Raw genomic sequence first — 15,824 nt, forward strand, 5'->3', positions numbered from 1 at the left:
GTCTGGCCAGGATTTTGCCATATCCTTCAGGTCAGGTCCTCTTGCACTCAATGCGGACTTACGCAAAATCCTGTTCATGATCCAAATAGTGTTCACCCTACTTTCATCGCGGCCAATAAACTGCACGTCAACAGGCAACTTTATTGTGGCCAGACTACAAGACCAAGGCTGTACTAATCCTGAGTCAGAAATCTGTATCAGCACTAATGCATTTTTCTAATTCTTCTTCCTTTTTTGGACTGTGAGAGAAAGCTAGAGTAAATGGAGAGAACCCATGCAAACACTGAGAGAACATGCAAAGTCCACACAGAAATAAAAATAAAAGAATTATATTAGGCCATTACACACCAGACAGTGTTTTGCAAAAAAAGTGAAACAATATTTTGAATTTTTAGATTCCAACTTGCTGTTTACCATATATACAAACCAAAAGCAAGTTTTTGCCAAAAATTTGTCCTGAAAAACTGCACTGTAAGTAAAATGAAGTCGACATCAAGCGATGATGAGCTTCAGTAGAAAAATGACATTTACAAGAGTCTAACATGTAATTTGAACGAAAAATTTGTAATTAAATAATGTAAGATCTTCATGAAATTCAACAACTTAAAACTAGTTCAATGTATTCTTGTTAAAATGATGTGATACAATCGAGTAACAGTGGTCAGTTGGCTGGACTCGTGATATCACAAGATCACACATGATTTCAAACCACAGGAAAATCACCCGGGTTATAAGAGGCAGAAAAGCATACACGCACCACGTGGATGGTGACAGCTATGTCCTAAATACATTAAATTGGAGGAAAAAAAAATGCACATCACAAGTTTCATGTTAACCAGACTGACGTTTTTGAACACTCCAAAAAATTACCTCTTTAAATCAGGGGTGTCAAATTTAAATGAGCTGTGGGCCACTGCCAGCACTGTCATCTCATTGGAGGGCCTCAGCTCATTTAAGTTTGACACCCCTGTCCTAGGCGATAAGCTGACAGAGATGCAGCTGGATGCCTCTCTCGTGTCCTGGATTGTTGATTACCTGACAGGAAGACCACTATATGTGGTCTTCGACATTGTGTATGTGATCAGCAACACAGGGGCACCACAAGGGATTGTCCTCTTTCCTATTGACCCTCTACACCATGGACATCAGCCACTGCAGAGACCTCCATCTTCACACATTTTCTGATGATTCTGCAGTGGTTGGATTATTGAAACTAAAAGTAATTTATTAACTATTCTTGTTTCATTAATGTATAACTTGCCATGCTCCATTGTCATTGGTAGCTGACACCCTAAGCTTTTGAGTCTAAAATTCCTCCTGGTCCAAAGCACTTGTTTCAACCAGGAACAGAAAGGCCAGATCACCTGCCCACATATATGTTTGTACACATCAAACCAAGATTAATTTGTACCAGAATGACGGTGAGAAAAATTTATGTAGAAGGAAAAGAACGGCTCGTGGTCTCCATCTTCCTGCATCATATGTCAAACATGGTGGAGACAATGCTATGGCAGGATGTGTGTATGTGCTGCTATTGGGCCTGGATCTTTAGTGTGTATTGAAGACGTGCCAGTGAATAGAAGGATGAATTGTCAAGTGTACAGAGATATAGTATTTGCTCAGATTCAGCCAAATGCTGCAAAAATGGTCAGACCACCTAACAGTCTAAATCGATAAAGACCCAAAGCATACTGCAAAAGCAAACCAAGAAGTCTCGTGGCAAAGAAATGGTATGGTATCTCCAATGGCAAAATGAGTCACTTCAACTTCAATTTCATGTGGTTGACAAACAAGCAGCAACTGAAGGTGGCTGCTCTAAAGGCCTGGTTTGGTAGAACGTCTTGCTTGTGTAAGGAAATCAAGATACTATGTCATTTTTACAGTGACAAGATTTCTAAAAACGTGAAGGAAAAGTTGCATATAGCATTTTTTTTTAAAATGCTTTGAGTTGAGGTTCTTCTTAGTTTCAACTGTTTCCACTAGCTGTGCCCTGCTATGGACTCTCCCATTAAAATGACTAATCTCTAGAGTCGAGATTATAGATCTGGTCCTCCAAAGGCTTCCTCTATTAGACCGATAGGTCTAATAATAGAGGGTCATCACAGTCATACGATAGCCAGGAAGTATTCTGTCACACTCACTGATCAAAAGGCCTGGTTTCATTTGTGAGGGGAGACTGAACAAATTTGTGTAATTTCATCACATTCAGTGCTGTGCTAATAATGTCCACAACATTATTCAAATTGTAGTTTACTAATCTGCATCTGTGCATTACCAAAGTGTCTTCAGAGTGTTATCAGTGATGGACTGTGTGCGAGTCCATTTCCAGAAAACAACTCCCCCGCCCCACTCTGTCTGTTAGATAATAATACACTTAAAGTCACAGTTTGTCTGAGGAGAGAGAGAAGATGCTGCTCTCCTCTCACTGTAAAGGGAGAAAGAACACACACACAATACTTACACTAGGAGAGTGGGTGTGTGGATGGGTTGGAGAGGGGGTGGGATGTAGAAGAATGATGGAAAGAAAGTGAAGGACAGAGGAGGTGAAAGTGACAGAGAGAAAGAGAGTCCTACAGTCTGCGAACAGTTTTTATACAATTAGAACTTACAGTAAGCCTTCATCAAAGAAACATACTGGAAATCTCATTTCTTTACGTTTCATTTTTCAATTACTGCTTTCCTGAAAAATCCCCCCCCCCCCCCCATCCTCCTCCTCTCTGTCACAGAAAAATTCTATCTGATAGAGCTTCTTTTGCTTATTTCCACCTTTCTTCCAATTCTGTTTTCGTCCAATCAGGGATCTAGCTAGCCTGAGATAACCCAACCTAGAGCTGCAGTCATTTGCTAATGGCTCAGTCAAATTAGAGTAAAAATAGGACACCAACCTACTTGTGGCTACAAGAAACTGGTGTCAGTGGTTTTCCAGGAATTACATTGAGTTATTTTCTTCCTTTTTGCATTCAGTGACCGACTGCAGTAACTGCAGCAAGCCAAAGGTTAAGAGTGCGACACCAAAGGATAATCCTCTGGTATGGTGTAGAATTTTTCCAGATTTTTTGTTGACTTAAACTCTTTCCCCCTTCAGATTCTGATTTAAGAGAGGTCTTCTCATGTCAGCTCCCTAACCAAGAAACTGCTGAGTTTGTAATTAATTACTGAATAGTTTTTAGAGAATTTTAAGCAAGATGTTTTGATGTTTGATGTTTTTTTACACTAACTTAGACTTGTGCTGGAGAATTTTCTCTTCAGCAGTCTGCTGCTGTCACCGCTGTCATCAGACGGTAACCAAGCCCTGGTCCAAGCCCCTCCTCAATCAGCAGACCAAGAACAAGAAGAAGAAAGCAGGAGAAAGAACAGATGGCAGTATGAGTTGTTACTTTGCTGCAGTTGTTAAAGTAATAATAAAACTGTCTGTGTGTGTTTGTTTGAAAGTTTTAGACTCTGTGTAAGTTTCAGACCGCTCCACATCATAGTGCAAAAGCCCTCTTTATTTCTATTTGAAAGAACCATCGCAGGGCCCAAAAACACACAGGGTGAGCACTGAGGCCTTGGACGTACTCATCCAGACTTTGAGTTAAATGATCACGCAGGGATGAGTCCAGAATCAACCGAACGAGAGGTCAGCATCGGCAAACTTTTATACAATTTTATTAGTCATAAGGGTTTGCAGTAAATCACATTGCACATTGCTTGAGTAATACTGCACCTGGCACACTTGACATGAAGACAAACCCAAGTTTTAATAAAATGGCCCTTACATTGAGTCTCTTTGCAGTCGGGTAGCTCAAAGGTTGCTTACAATATGACTTATGTAGGACGTTAACATTCCCCCATGTGCATAATATCAAATGGATGAAAACAGCTGGTAGGAATGAGTTTTATGAACGGTATGAACCGGTAACAACAAGAGAACGTTTGATTTTATCAACGAGGCCGTATTTTCTTGTCAAATTGATGTTGAAACTCTTGTTCAGGGATGCACTGTCCTTAGAAACGGATTCACTGAAGGATCCTTTCAGTCGAAAATGTCTAAAAACAGTGACAGCAATACCTTGACCAGCAAGTGACTATAATCAATTGAAAGGGGCAGGGATAGCTCAGTAGGTAGCGTGGTCGCCCCATGATCGGAAAGTCGGGGGTTTGAATCCACTGAACAGCTACCCTGAGGTACCTCTGAGCAAGGTACCGTCCCTACACACTGTTCCCCAGGCGCCAGATTTGAAGCTGCCCACTGAGTCAATGGGTTAAATGCAGAGAGAGTAATTTCCCCACGGGAATCAATAAAGTTTACATTATTATTAATAAATCATTTTTCCAGAGCTGACTGGAGTGTGGACCACTCCTGAACTTACTTTAGCTTTACAGAAGGGCTACAAAATAGCTAAAATCACAGAGGTATGATACTTTGACAGACAGAATAATACTATGTTTACCAATATCTCCAGTTTTTTCTTCAGAATAAACAAAATGCTTTGGCAGGATGCTTACATCAGGGACTACCATGCTAAAAAGGACTTAGATTAGATTAGACAACATAAAAGTTAAGCCTGCTAAAAGACAGATGGACAAACTTTGTTTAAATTTTAATTTGGAGCAAATTTGGAAGACAAAACAATCGTAAACAAAGCAAACAGGAAATCATATTATATTTTGACACAGAGTGTTTTGTATCTCACCAGAAAAGAATGTGAACTAGAATTCCCAAAAGGTTGATTCTGTTCATCTGTAGCGTTTTCAGTGGGAGGAACGTTTCATCACTGAACTAGAATTATAGAGGTATTTATGGGGCATTGACAGGTAAGCAAGATGTTGATGATTTCATAACAAAATCATAGCAGTGGGCCTAAAAGCCATGGCTGTATGACTAAGGATAGGAAAAAGCCAAAAGCATCACACAAACACGCTGTCTGTGAGAGAGTCGACTTATTCTGATTACAGAATGTCAGTAAAGAAAACTAAGACAATACAAGCAAAACATCAGACTGATTGCTAATAGGCAGGATGGACGGAGAAACCTCTGCCTCTCCTCACTACAGTTTTACCCAGGAGTGTCAAACACATGGCCTGCGGGCCACATCCAGCCCACAAGATAACGCATCTTATGTCAATTATTAATGACTTGTCGGTATGTGGGAGTCGAATCTTCAGCCCTGTTGAGCATCCATGCAGGTATGGGTGGGTCTTTATTTTTTTATGGCCATGTGGCAAATCACATGCAAAATTATGTGAAAGAAGAAAGAGGGGCAGACGTTCCAAGACAGCAAGTGTAGCAGGTACAGGTCAGGTACACAGAGAGACGGGGGAACCGAAATTGGGTGCAAGCATGTCGGGAAAAGCAAAGAAACTTTTTCCAATGATGTTGGAGACTGCACAGCTGAGTGCAGATTGTATAAAATTAGGAGCTGGATGAAGTGTTACCCGTTTTTATTTTCAGCAATCTTCCATTGTGGAGGACAAAGAGTTTCAAACTTGTCCAGGTCTTAAACCTCATGTTTGTTCTCCCTACTAGTAGTAAATGCATAAAATAAGGCTTTATAAACTATACAACTTTGAATGGCAGAGATGCCAAAAGCACAGAGCCACGGCTCAGTGTCTAAATGAGTCTCAGAGGCCTGAGTGTGCTTGAAGCCATTTATAATTCTTAACCTGATATATCTGCTGCTCACCCCAAACAAGCACACGCTGAAATTTTGGACTTTTTTTTATAGGAACGGGTTCCTTTATTAGTAGGCAGCTATCTGCAAATTAGTTATAGTAAGCAACAGTACATGTATCTCTTATTGATTTATTTTTAGTTTGTGGGAATGAGTTTTTAGAAATTTAAAGAGTAATGAAAATGTAGAACATTAGCAAAACATTGCTTGATTTGCAAATCAATTAAGTTACTCAGTACAAAACAAGTACTGGGTTCATAGTGTAATAGATTACAGACTGGGAGGAGACACAAAGGGGGTCATCAGGAAAAGCTTCTGGTAGAAACATCTGCCAAATCAAACATGCAGAGTCACCCGCCCTTGTGAGTAAGGGAGCAGCCATAAGAAGCTGCTAAGTACAAAAAATGTAATCAGAATACTTCTTGTAAGTCATTATCTTTATCAGTCCTGTCCAGCAGTGTAGCAATAAAGTTGTTGTCTGAAGGCCAAAAAATGCCAACAGATAGAAGTTTTGGACTTTAACTGTATTTGACAAAAACCTCCCTTATGGTTATTCATACAACACAAAGTAACCCCAGTGCCCCCAGGGGTACCAGGGGTGAGAGGGAGAACATCTAGTTTTACAGGATGTACCCCAGATCTGTTATTTTAATACAGACATATGGGGCATCCACAGAAATGTCAGAGTCTCAGCTAAAGGTTCACATCAGCATTTCAACACCAAACGATTAAAGAGCAGGTACACGGATACAGCTGTCGGGTGCTGAAAGCCGGCGTCTCACAGATTCTGAGTCACTCCAACTGAAACACTGAACCAGCAGCAAAAGAAGATGTTTGGAAAACATTGTCGTGAATTTCGTCTTACTTCCACCACAGCTCTCAGTGTGCTTTGAAACCAGTTTCCCAACAAAAATCCTAGTTTCACCAGTGTACCGTACAGCGTTGGTTGTTTTTTTTCCCATCAAAATTTCTGTTAGTCAATACTGAAGAAATTCAAACTTTCCCAAATTATGCCAAATTCCAAAATGCTTAGCTATGTCTCTAACAAAACCTGTAACTCTGTGACAGTTTTTCACTTTTTACTATAGATATTTCTTTATTTTTACGACTACAGTTTTGGGCAATGAGCTACCAGAAGTTTTTCTTTGCTTTTTATTCTTACAATTTAATCCAAAGAGTCGTGCTGACATTTCTTTGTCACACCAGCTTTCTTTCCGTCATGTAGTATGTCACCTCTTTACACTGACTGTCCTCTAAATCTGGTTGGGCCACCCTTAGGAGAAACAATTGCAATCAAGCTGGAAATACTCTAAGGTGATATAAACCACCTGCCTTGAATTCAGCTTTTTTAAAATCTATTCTGCAGAGAAAAAAAATCAACTTCCGCTCCCAGGTGATTCAGATCCATGAAGAATCCACTGCAAAACTTTTGCTTAACTCCTTCTGTGGGCATTTCATCAGGTGCAGATTTTTTTCTCCACTCAAAGATGCTTTATCGTTTGGCACGTTGAACCAGGTACAAGGATACAAGATCTCCGTCAAAGCCACCTCCCACGGTCCCTCCAAATCGATAGCTGGAGCTTGTGTTATTTCTAACAACATTCAAATTTGCATTGTAAAGCAGGGTAACGTGAAACCACTCACTCTTGCTGACCCAACCAACTATTATACAGTTTCATTAGGTAAACTAAGGCTACGCCCACACTAGCCCGGATAGATTTGAAAACGGCGTTTTCTTCTGAAAACGCTCCGCGTCCACACTAGCATTTTCGGTCGTTTTCACAGAGTTGTGCGTCCACGCTGAAACGGCCGAAAACGTTTACGTTCCAGTCCTGCGCGTGCGCAAAAGCGAGTGAGAATTAAAGAATTTGAAGAAAAGCTGTCTGCAGCATGTACAGACTGATATTAATCTTTTTTAGGGCTGTCAAAATTGAGAGCAATCAAAACAACCACTGTATAATGCACTCCGCTATCTTTGTTTAATTGGTCACATGACTGCATCACATGACTTAAATGCGTCATCGTTTTAGAAAGTCTGTGTTTTCGAGCGTCCACACTGCAATGGGACAGCTCCATTTTGAAATGTAAGCGTTTCCACAACGCTGCGTTTTTCCTTGGGGAAAGCAACGTCTTAGTGTGGACGGGAGGTCAAAACGGAGAGAAAACGATGCGTTTTCAACCAAAAACGCATTAGTGTGGACGTAGCCTAAGTAGATTTTCCACCTCACAGGGAGGGTAGCATGTCAGCTGGACACACCGCCTCCGTAAGTGGTAGCTAGACTTGCAGGGGTCTAGCTCTGTGAAGATGGGGTTGTTAGACTGTCACAGCAATCAGAGGTCTCTTCAACAGGGGTAGCCATGCTCGCTTGATGATCTGAGGATGTGTAAAGGAGGGAGGGGGGTTAGGGGTGGCAAGGGGCACTGCTCTGGTTAACCACTCTGAGCTTTTTTAACCATTAAATTCTGAGTATATCTAAACTGTTAACTAAATTTTTAACCACTCCTGTGCAGGAATACCGAGTGCTGTGTGAAACACACAACCTTCTGAGCTGCAGAAATCCTCATCCACACTTACACTGCCCTTGGTGTTCTGGCAACAGGCACTTTGTAAGAGCAGCACTCGGTGCTTCCCACAGGTTACAGGTAATAACTTTTTAAACAGGGGTTACAGGCAGTTGTTCTTCTTTTACATCTGCATGATAAGTCTGTGTCAGCTGCTCTCTGCTCTGTGCCTGTCCTTGTTGATGCGTCTCTCACGGCTGGTGTTTATCTTGGGGGTGACAATCAGAGTCAGAACGTCCTAATCAGAAACCATCAAAGTGAGTCTGGCTGTGAGTGGTTTTCCATAAGAGAAGATTATTCAGCAGTTTGAATTTCAAGTTAGTTTTACAAAGCTCAGGTTACAAGTTGTTTAAACTTGGTCCCCATTATTGTGGAATGGGTCCATCCCTCGGGTCATCTCACGCCTTCTGGACATCTCCCTGTAATAAGACAGAGAACTCTAGTTCACTATGGCAACCATCTGTTGCCCTCCAATCAGCCCTGTAGAAAGAGATGGGGGGGGCTCCCCCTAACACCATGATTTATAGACATGTTTTCCTGTAGTGGTATCAGTGTACCAGTCTACTCCAAGCACGATTGTGGTAGTTTTCACCATTGGACTGTGTGGTATAGATGTGGCATTCTCAACACTGTATTCTACAATACCTATTTATCCAATAAAAGATAAGACGTAAATGTGTGATTAGATAAAATATAAGCTTATAATTGGATAAAATATAAATGTGAGGTAATTGTAAAATATAAAATAATACACATGTATTAAAGATAAAAAATTAAAAAATTAATTCTAACACAGTTGAAAAATGTACCCAGCTTTTATTTGGTAGAAATAGAGTTCACCAGCTCTTAAATTAAATAAAAACATAACTCCCCCAGAATTTACTGGCCATTGTTTTTCAGCAGGCTTCTGGACTCTGCAGACACACATTAGATGCCTCTTTGGTGGCATTGCAGGCTCCCTGTAACTTATCTAGCTGAGCAGCGAAGTGTTGCAGGAGCTCTTGGCCATATTGGTTGAAAAATCACTTGTCTTCTTTTAGCTGATTTCTCAGTTACATTTTTAGGCTATTTTTATTATTTATTTCTGCATATTTATTGATTTTTCTAAATATACATATCTCCCAATTTTGGGGGACTCAAAAGAAACTGGAAAAAACATAATTTTAAATAAGGAGTGTTTTTAATACTTGGATGAAAATCATTTGAGGTCAATGATCATTTCAAGTCTAAAGCCATAGTCATCACCAAATGCTGTATTTCCTTCCATTGAGATGCTTTATTGTAGCTACATTCAATTCCTGCTCTATGCTTTGAGTTTTGTCTTCAGTAACTGAAAATTATTATCATGTACTGTGAGCAGGAGGCAGGAATGGTGGACCAAAGGGTGCAGACTTCAGAAGGCGAAACGTGCACTCAAACAGCTTTGTTGCTGGACCAAAATAACTAAAATGAACATAATATAAACTATGCAGGAAGGCTGATAGATAGAACACAGTGTAGAATGAGGGATGACACAAAGACAAGTAGGGGAAGACAGACTAAATACAAGAGGTGAACAGGAACAAGAGGAAAGAGCTGGGAGAGATAGCTGACACTGATACACGCAAAACAGAATACACTGACATAAGACAGACCTTCAAAGTAAAACAGGAAACTCAACACACATGCAGAGAGACTGAGAACTGACTGAACAGGGACAGAGGGAGTACAGAACCATAACCTAACAACTAGCAAATCTTTAACAGAAGACATAACCAGAATAAACAAGAACGTAGCACAAAACACTGAGTCAGACTCGGGATCATGACAAGAATGTTAGTACTGTCAGGGCAGGAAGCCAGTAAGACAGGCAGGACTCAAAATGCAGACACAGGCAGAGGCTGAGTGACTTTGCCAAAGAATACATTTATTAGCAATCACAAAACAGATAACTGAAACGTGGCAATACGTGAGTTCAGTAAAAGGTACTGTGGTACAGTTCAGGCAGGGTGTCTGGATACGTGGTGCTGGGTTCTGAAACAGAGGAGACAGGTGTTAGGTGGGTCTTAGTAGGGAGGACGAGAGAACAGGAGGCAATGAGTCTCTGCCTTACTTGTAAGTAGGTCAAAGGTAACGTGGCGGAAAAACTGCCAATGGGTTCCAAGTGAGCGTCCGTATGGCTAGGATCCAGAGTTCCAGGAGGTTCGGAGTACAGAGGGGACGGCAGGTGGAGCAGGTAACCAGTATGGCGAATGACCAGCTGAGAACAGGTAGGTGACACACTGCACAGATGAGTAATGGTCCGAGATATACTGTGACACAGGAGAAGAGAATTAGCACAACGAGAGTCAACTACAAATGAACACAACTTGACGCGCAACACTAACTACGATGAGCAGACATTGACTCGTTGAGTCTTAAATACTGCCAGATGAATTATCAACAGGTGTGGAGGCTCCACCCAGGGGAGGAGACCTAACGCTGTCAGAGAAACACAGCCACTCACCCTGACCATGACAAAAATATTGCTAACACACCTGATCTCAAACCCAACAGAGCATTATTTGGTAGTTATCGTTCCCACAAACATAGCTTTCCCTCAGTATGCTTCAGTAGGCCATTAATAGATTTTAATGACAACAGGGAAGGAATCAGGGCAAAGAGTGGTTGTTGAATTAATCCAAATATATATATGTTAACCAATGTAAATCTTTATTGAAGTCTTCACTTACTACTAGCATCCCATGGCATGACAGCACATAATATTGTTTTCATTCATCAGGTATTCACAAATAAATATCTCCAGGCAGATAGAAACAAAACCCACCTTAAGTTTTTGTATGAAGTGTAATTGCCAACCATGATGACATATATCTGCTTGATTATTGTTAAAGATTTGTTGCTTTTTATGTTGTTTCAGAGGCTTTTCTAATGTGTCAGGAATAGCATTCTATAGACTCACGTACAGAATCACCTGTTGGTGACTACAGAAATGCAGCAGTGTCCACAGACTGTTTGAGGTCATTCACATTTAGGCAAAATATACTAAACCATGAGATGAAACAGAAGCCCTAATTCAAAATGAGCTTATTTAACTTACACTTTTTGTCTAATATAACAACTGTTTGTCAGGAAGCAGGTGTAGCTTTTTGACCAGTAACTTTACAGATATTACAGGCTATTTAAGGGAAAGGGCTCCATGGGGACTAGCAGAACTGATTGCTGTATGATTATATCAGTTTCTGCTGGAGGGAAACATGAGGAGAAATCTTTAAGAGACAGAAAGGGTCCACGTAGATCTCCAGGGCCACTTCTCAACCATTTCTGGATGGCCTGTAATATATTATGCTCTGCTCAGAGTCCTGCACATCTTGGTTATCCAGCCCATCCCTGGTGATCTGGTATTACAATCTGTGTGTGGATGTGGGGAGAGGGTGGGCGCCTTTATATTTTCATCAGACTATTTCAATGAACGTCTGTATTGGAAACATTAAAGAAGTTAATTTTAGTGTGTGTTGTTACACTTACCAAGAACAGAGACAAACCATGCTATTAGGTTTAACTCTTAAACACAAGAGTTTAAATATGCCATGACACTGTAGCTTATAATTTCGGCTGTAGCAGCCGATTCTGTAAACGTTTGACTTGAACAAAAGTTTACTGCACATTAACTCACATAAACTAACACATATCATTCTCAAATGGACGAGTGGGAGGGAACGGTAGGTGGGTCTTCTTGCAGCCTTGTATCCTGTGGCCTGCCCAGGACGGGGGGAGTGGAGCTGGTGGTTCGGGAGCCGGACTGTCTGTGTCCTGGAGTTGGAGCTGGCCCTTGGGGCCACCGTTCCCTGCATAGTGGAGGTTGGATCGACGTGGATGGGCATATGGCTGTATGTGTTGTGTGTATTGGACTATAAGGGTGTATGTCTGTATTTTTGGACCTCTGGACTAAAAGCCTCCACCTGCAGACTCTGTGATGGGACACAGACTTCAATGCACATATTAAACAATGTAGGACTGCTTTCTTGCACAATATCTCTAAAATTAGAAATATCCTGTCTCAGAGTGACACTGAAAAATTAGTTCATGCAGTTTACTACATCTAGGCTGGACTACTGTAAGTGTCCTAAAAACTCCCTGAAAAACCTTCAGTTAATCCAAACTCAGTTAATCGGTTAAATTCAGTTAATCCCCTGACCTTTGTTGACGCGTCTGTGTTCCCTCCGTGTTCCTCCTGTGCTCCTCCCTAAACTCCTTGTTTCCACATTTCCATGGTTTCCAAGGTACAACAGCAGGTAATGCTTGCCCCTGAGCATCAGCATATGTTTTGTGGAAGCCGCCTGGCTCTCAGGGGTCCACAGAGACGTCATGCTCCTCTGTCTGCGGTTTCGCCGATATCCAACCCAACTCGGCTGAGAGTGGGTGTACTTCGCCTGTCGCCAGCCTCTTTGGATGACACGTTTTGTCGTCATGGCCTGTTGGGATGAGATCAGTTGACTCACCTGACCATATTTTTATCTTTAAGGCTAATATCTCATAATTAGCATCACATATTTGTGTTTTATACTGTATTGCACACAGTTAAGCATTGTAGAGTAGTATTAGAAGCAGACTGGTATACTCACATACTAACAGACATAAACAGAGAGGAGCCTCCTTCTCTAAGGAGTTTGTGAAGGAGGGTCTTTCTCACTGCTGAAGGCACCAGAGGATGAACATGGTCGTACATTTCTGGGGTTGGAGAAGCTCTGTTTCTGCAGGTCTGACTGGAGGTGGTTGCCATGGTGATGGGTAAAGTGGTGTCTCCAAATAAGGAGATGCCCAGAAAGTTGCAGAAGAAGAAACGTGAGCCGACATCAGACCCAAGGCCACCCTAAACTGTTTCGACCAGTCATGTTCAAATGATGTTTATCACACATAATAAAAAGCATTTTGTCTCTGAGCCAGAGAGAGGAGGTCCATGGCACCATGTAAAACTAATTTAAAATTCTATTGTTTTAATAATAAATTGTTAAAACTTATAATTGGAGTCTTCCCATTTGTCCCCATTTCTGCATCTCTTTGCTTTGGTCATTTGCACTGTAAGGTACTGTCCTATTACTTTTGTATTCTTTGGCTGAATCTGACCAGAGGGCTTGCTTGGCAGTGAAGCATTACAGCTTTTCTGAATTGCTAAAACACTGAATCCCATTGTAAAAACTAAACTGTCAACTAAGAAAACTTTCATCAAATCAATCCCACAGTTGCCAAAATCTTAAACACTATTCATCTGGTTAGGACACCATTTGCAAATCTGAATCTCCCATTTACCAAAACTCTAAACACACTCTTAAACACAAAACACATTTAGCAGTGTGGTGCACTTGTACCCAGAATGGTGCACACAGGCCACAGAATTTAAACACAACTAACACAATGTTTTCATTATTAACACACTACCACTCAAAATTGAAAACACATGTTGCAACCTCTTCTTATGCTTTTTGCTAGATTGAATACAGCTTCATCCACGAAGAAGTATTCATGAAGGCCTAACCATTGAGTTACTGTTGGTGGTGAACCACTCTCTGATTTAGTTTGTTCTGTGGAAGCGGACATTGTCCCAAATGATCACATAAAGCTGATGTGCGGGCCCAGGGTGGTGTTGTTGGCGGTCCAGGAGGATGTCTTTTAGCTCCTCTAGGAAGGTGAGGAGACGTTGGGTGTTGTAAGACCCAAGGACAGCATGCCGGTGGACAAGCCCCTCCGAACCCATGGCCGCACAAAGAGTAATATCACCCCCCCCCGTTGGCCAGGGACCTCAGTGATGGCACTTTGGCCAATGATGTTACGGCCTCTTTGCCTTCGTTTCTGCAGGTTGAAGCCTCATCCAGGAAGAGGTACTCATGAGGTCTGGCCATCGCGTCCAACTGTAATATCCTCTGTGAAAATGTGAAAGTGCACAGGTGTTCAGAACAACAGTCAATCAGGTAGCACAGTATTGTCCAGAAGTAATGTAGGCCACTGAGCAACACAGTATGTCCACTAACTGTACTGTGAACATGGATGTATACTTACTTGCACATACTCGTAATGTCGGTCGTTGTGTCGCGCAGCGTTGCGCTCAAAGGGAACCCTATAGACCTGTTTCATCCGCGTCTTTTGGCGCCGGAGAACTCGGTCTATTGTGGCCAAGCTGACATCGTCAATGCTCTCAAAGTTGACATTATCGGCAATGACTTTGTCTCTGATCTCCCGGAGTCTGATGAGGTTGTTCCCACGAACCACATCCACAATGAGGGTTTCTTGTGCCGCTGTAAATATGGCAACCCTCCCACCTCTATGTGGCATTCTTTCAACTCTATAGAAAGAAACGTGTTGTCAATTGACATGTGTTACAATACAGTCACAACTGATTTGAAACCAATAGACTACTTTCACAGGTTTGTAAAACTGTATTGTGACAAAGAAAGCAATAGAGTACAATACCTGTTGTGTTGTCTGAATGCCCTGATAATGGTGGCCACGGTGAACCTACTCAGGTTTGGACGGACTCTTAGTCCTGCTTCAGCCATTGTCATGCTATGGACAATGACATGGTTAATGACTGTTGCTCGCATCTCGTCCATAATGATGGTGCGAGGTTGTCTTGCTCTCCCTCCTGGACCTTCTCCTCTCCCATGTTGGCCTCCTCCTCTTCCTCGTTGACCTGCTCCTCTTCCTCCTCTCATTTGAACTCCTCTTCCTTGTTGACCTGCTCCTCTTCCTCCTCTCATTTGAACTCCTCTTCCTCATTGGCCTGCTCCTCTTCTTCCAGGGCCAGCTCTTCTCCCTCCTCTGCATTGAATTCCTCTTCCCCTGACTCTGCCTTCATCCATTGTGTTTGTTTGGACTCTTCAGCAAACTGTGCACTCTGAACTTGCTTTTATACATGTGGTCACAGCATTAGCAACAAGTGTCTTCAATTTTGAGTCGTTGTGTGTAATGAATGACGCCAGGTGTGTTCATTGTGTTCAAATATTGCTGACTGTGGCAAGCATGTTGCATCACATGAGCTTTCATTTGAGAATATGAGCAGAGTTCTTTTGCAACTTGTGTTTTAGCAAGGAAAGATGTGATTAGATTTATGACAACGGAGGATTGTGTTCTGTGAATTGTGTCTTCATGTGACATGTGTTTATGATATTGGTAAATGATGGCTAGATTTAGTAAATGTGTTTATGATGGCTAGATTTAGTAAATGAGTTTTTGTTTTGGCCAAATCCGGTCGAGTGAACGCTGGCGCGCTTGGCTGCCGCTGCTCACCGGTTATTTTCGTTATTATCTACTACTACTACTACTACTACTACTACTATTTTTATCATAGTTTTTTTTTTTTTTTTTAGTTGCTGACAACAATTTAAATCAAGTATCTAAGGCGCAACCCTGTTTTGACTTGTTTTCGCAATATTTGCGGGCTTTTATTGCTTGCGTGCAGCTGTCAGCTGGTTGTTCGGTCCCTTCGTTTGTGTTCAGTGCTCGGCCCTGATTAAGATGCGGATCCACAGGGTGTTGGTGTGGCTCGTGCTCACCTGGGTTTTTTTATCCATCATTCATCACCCGGCGACAGCTCTTCTCCAGTACTCTGCTACGGATCTTTTGCGGCTCCGT

At 41.7% G+C, this 15,824-nt stretch overlaps 2 protein-coding genes across 3 annotated transcripts in view; both read right to left on the reverse strand.

The window, feature by feature from the left end:
* The window catches only part of LOC109197015 (ATP-dependent DNA helicase PIF1), a 933,009-nt gene that overhangs the window by 511,847 nt on the left and 405,338 nt on the right, over nt 1-15,824 (reverse strand). The window lies entirely within an intron of this gene.
* On the reverse strand, nt 13,278-14,927 carry LOC102082873 (uncharacterized). Its single transcript, XM_019351287.2, has 3 exons — nt 14,664-14,927; nt 14,253-14,535; nt 13,278-14,116 (listed from the first exon to the last, which is right to left on the reverse strand). The coding sequence occupies exons 1-3, from the start codon at nt 14,903-14,905 to the stop codon at nt 13,970-13,972; spliced, it is 672 nt and encodes a 223-aa protein (XP_019206832.1). The 5' UTR covers nt 14,906-14,927; the 3' UTR covers nt 13,278-13,969.

Source organism: Oreochromis niloticus, linkage group LG23, assembly GCF_001858045.2.
Source record: "Oreochromis niloticus isolate F11D_XX linkage group LG23, O_niloticus_UMD_NMBU, whole genome shotgun sequence".
Classification (NCBI taxonomy): Eukaryota; Metazoa; Chordata; class Actinopteri; order Cichliformes; family Cichlidae; genus Oreochromis; species Oreochromis niloticus.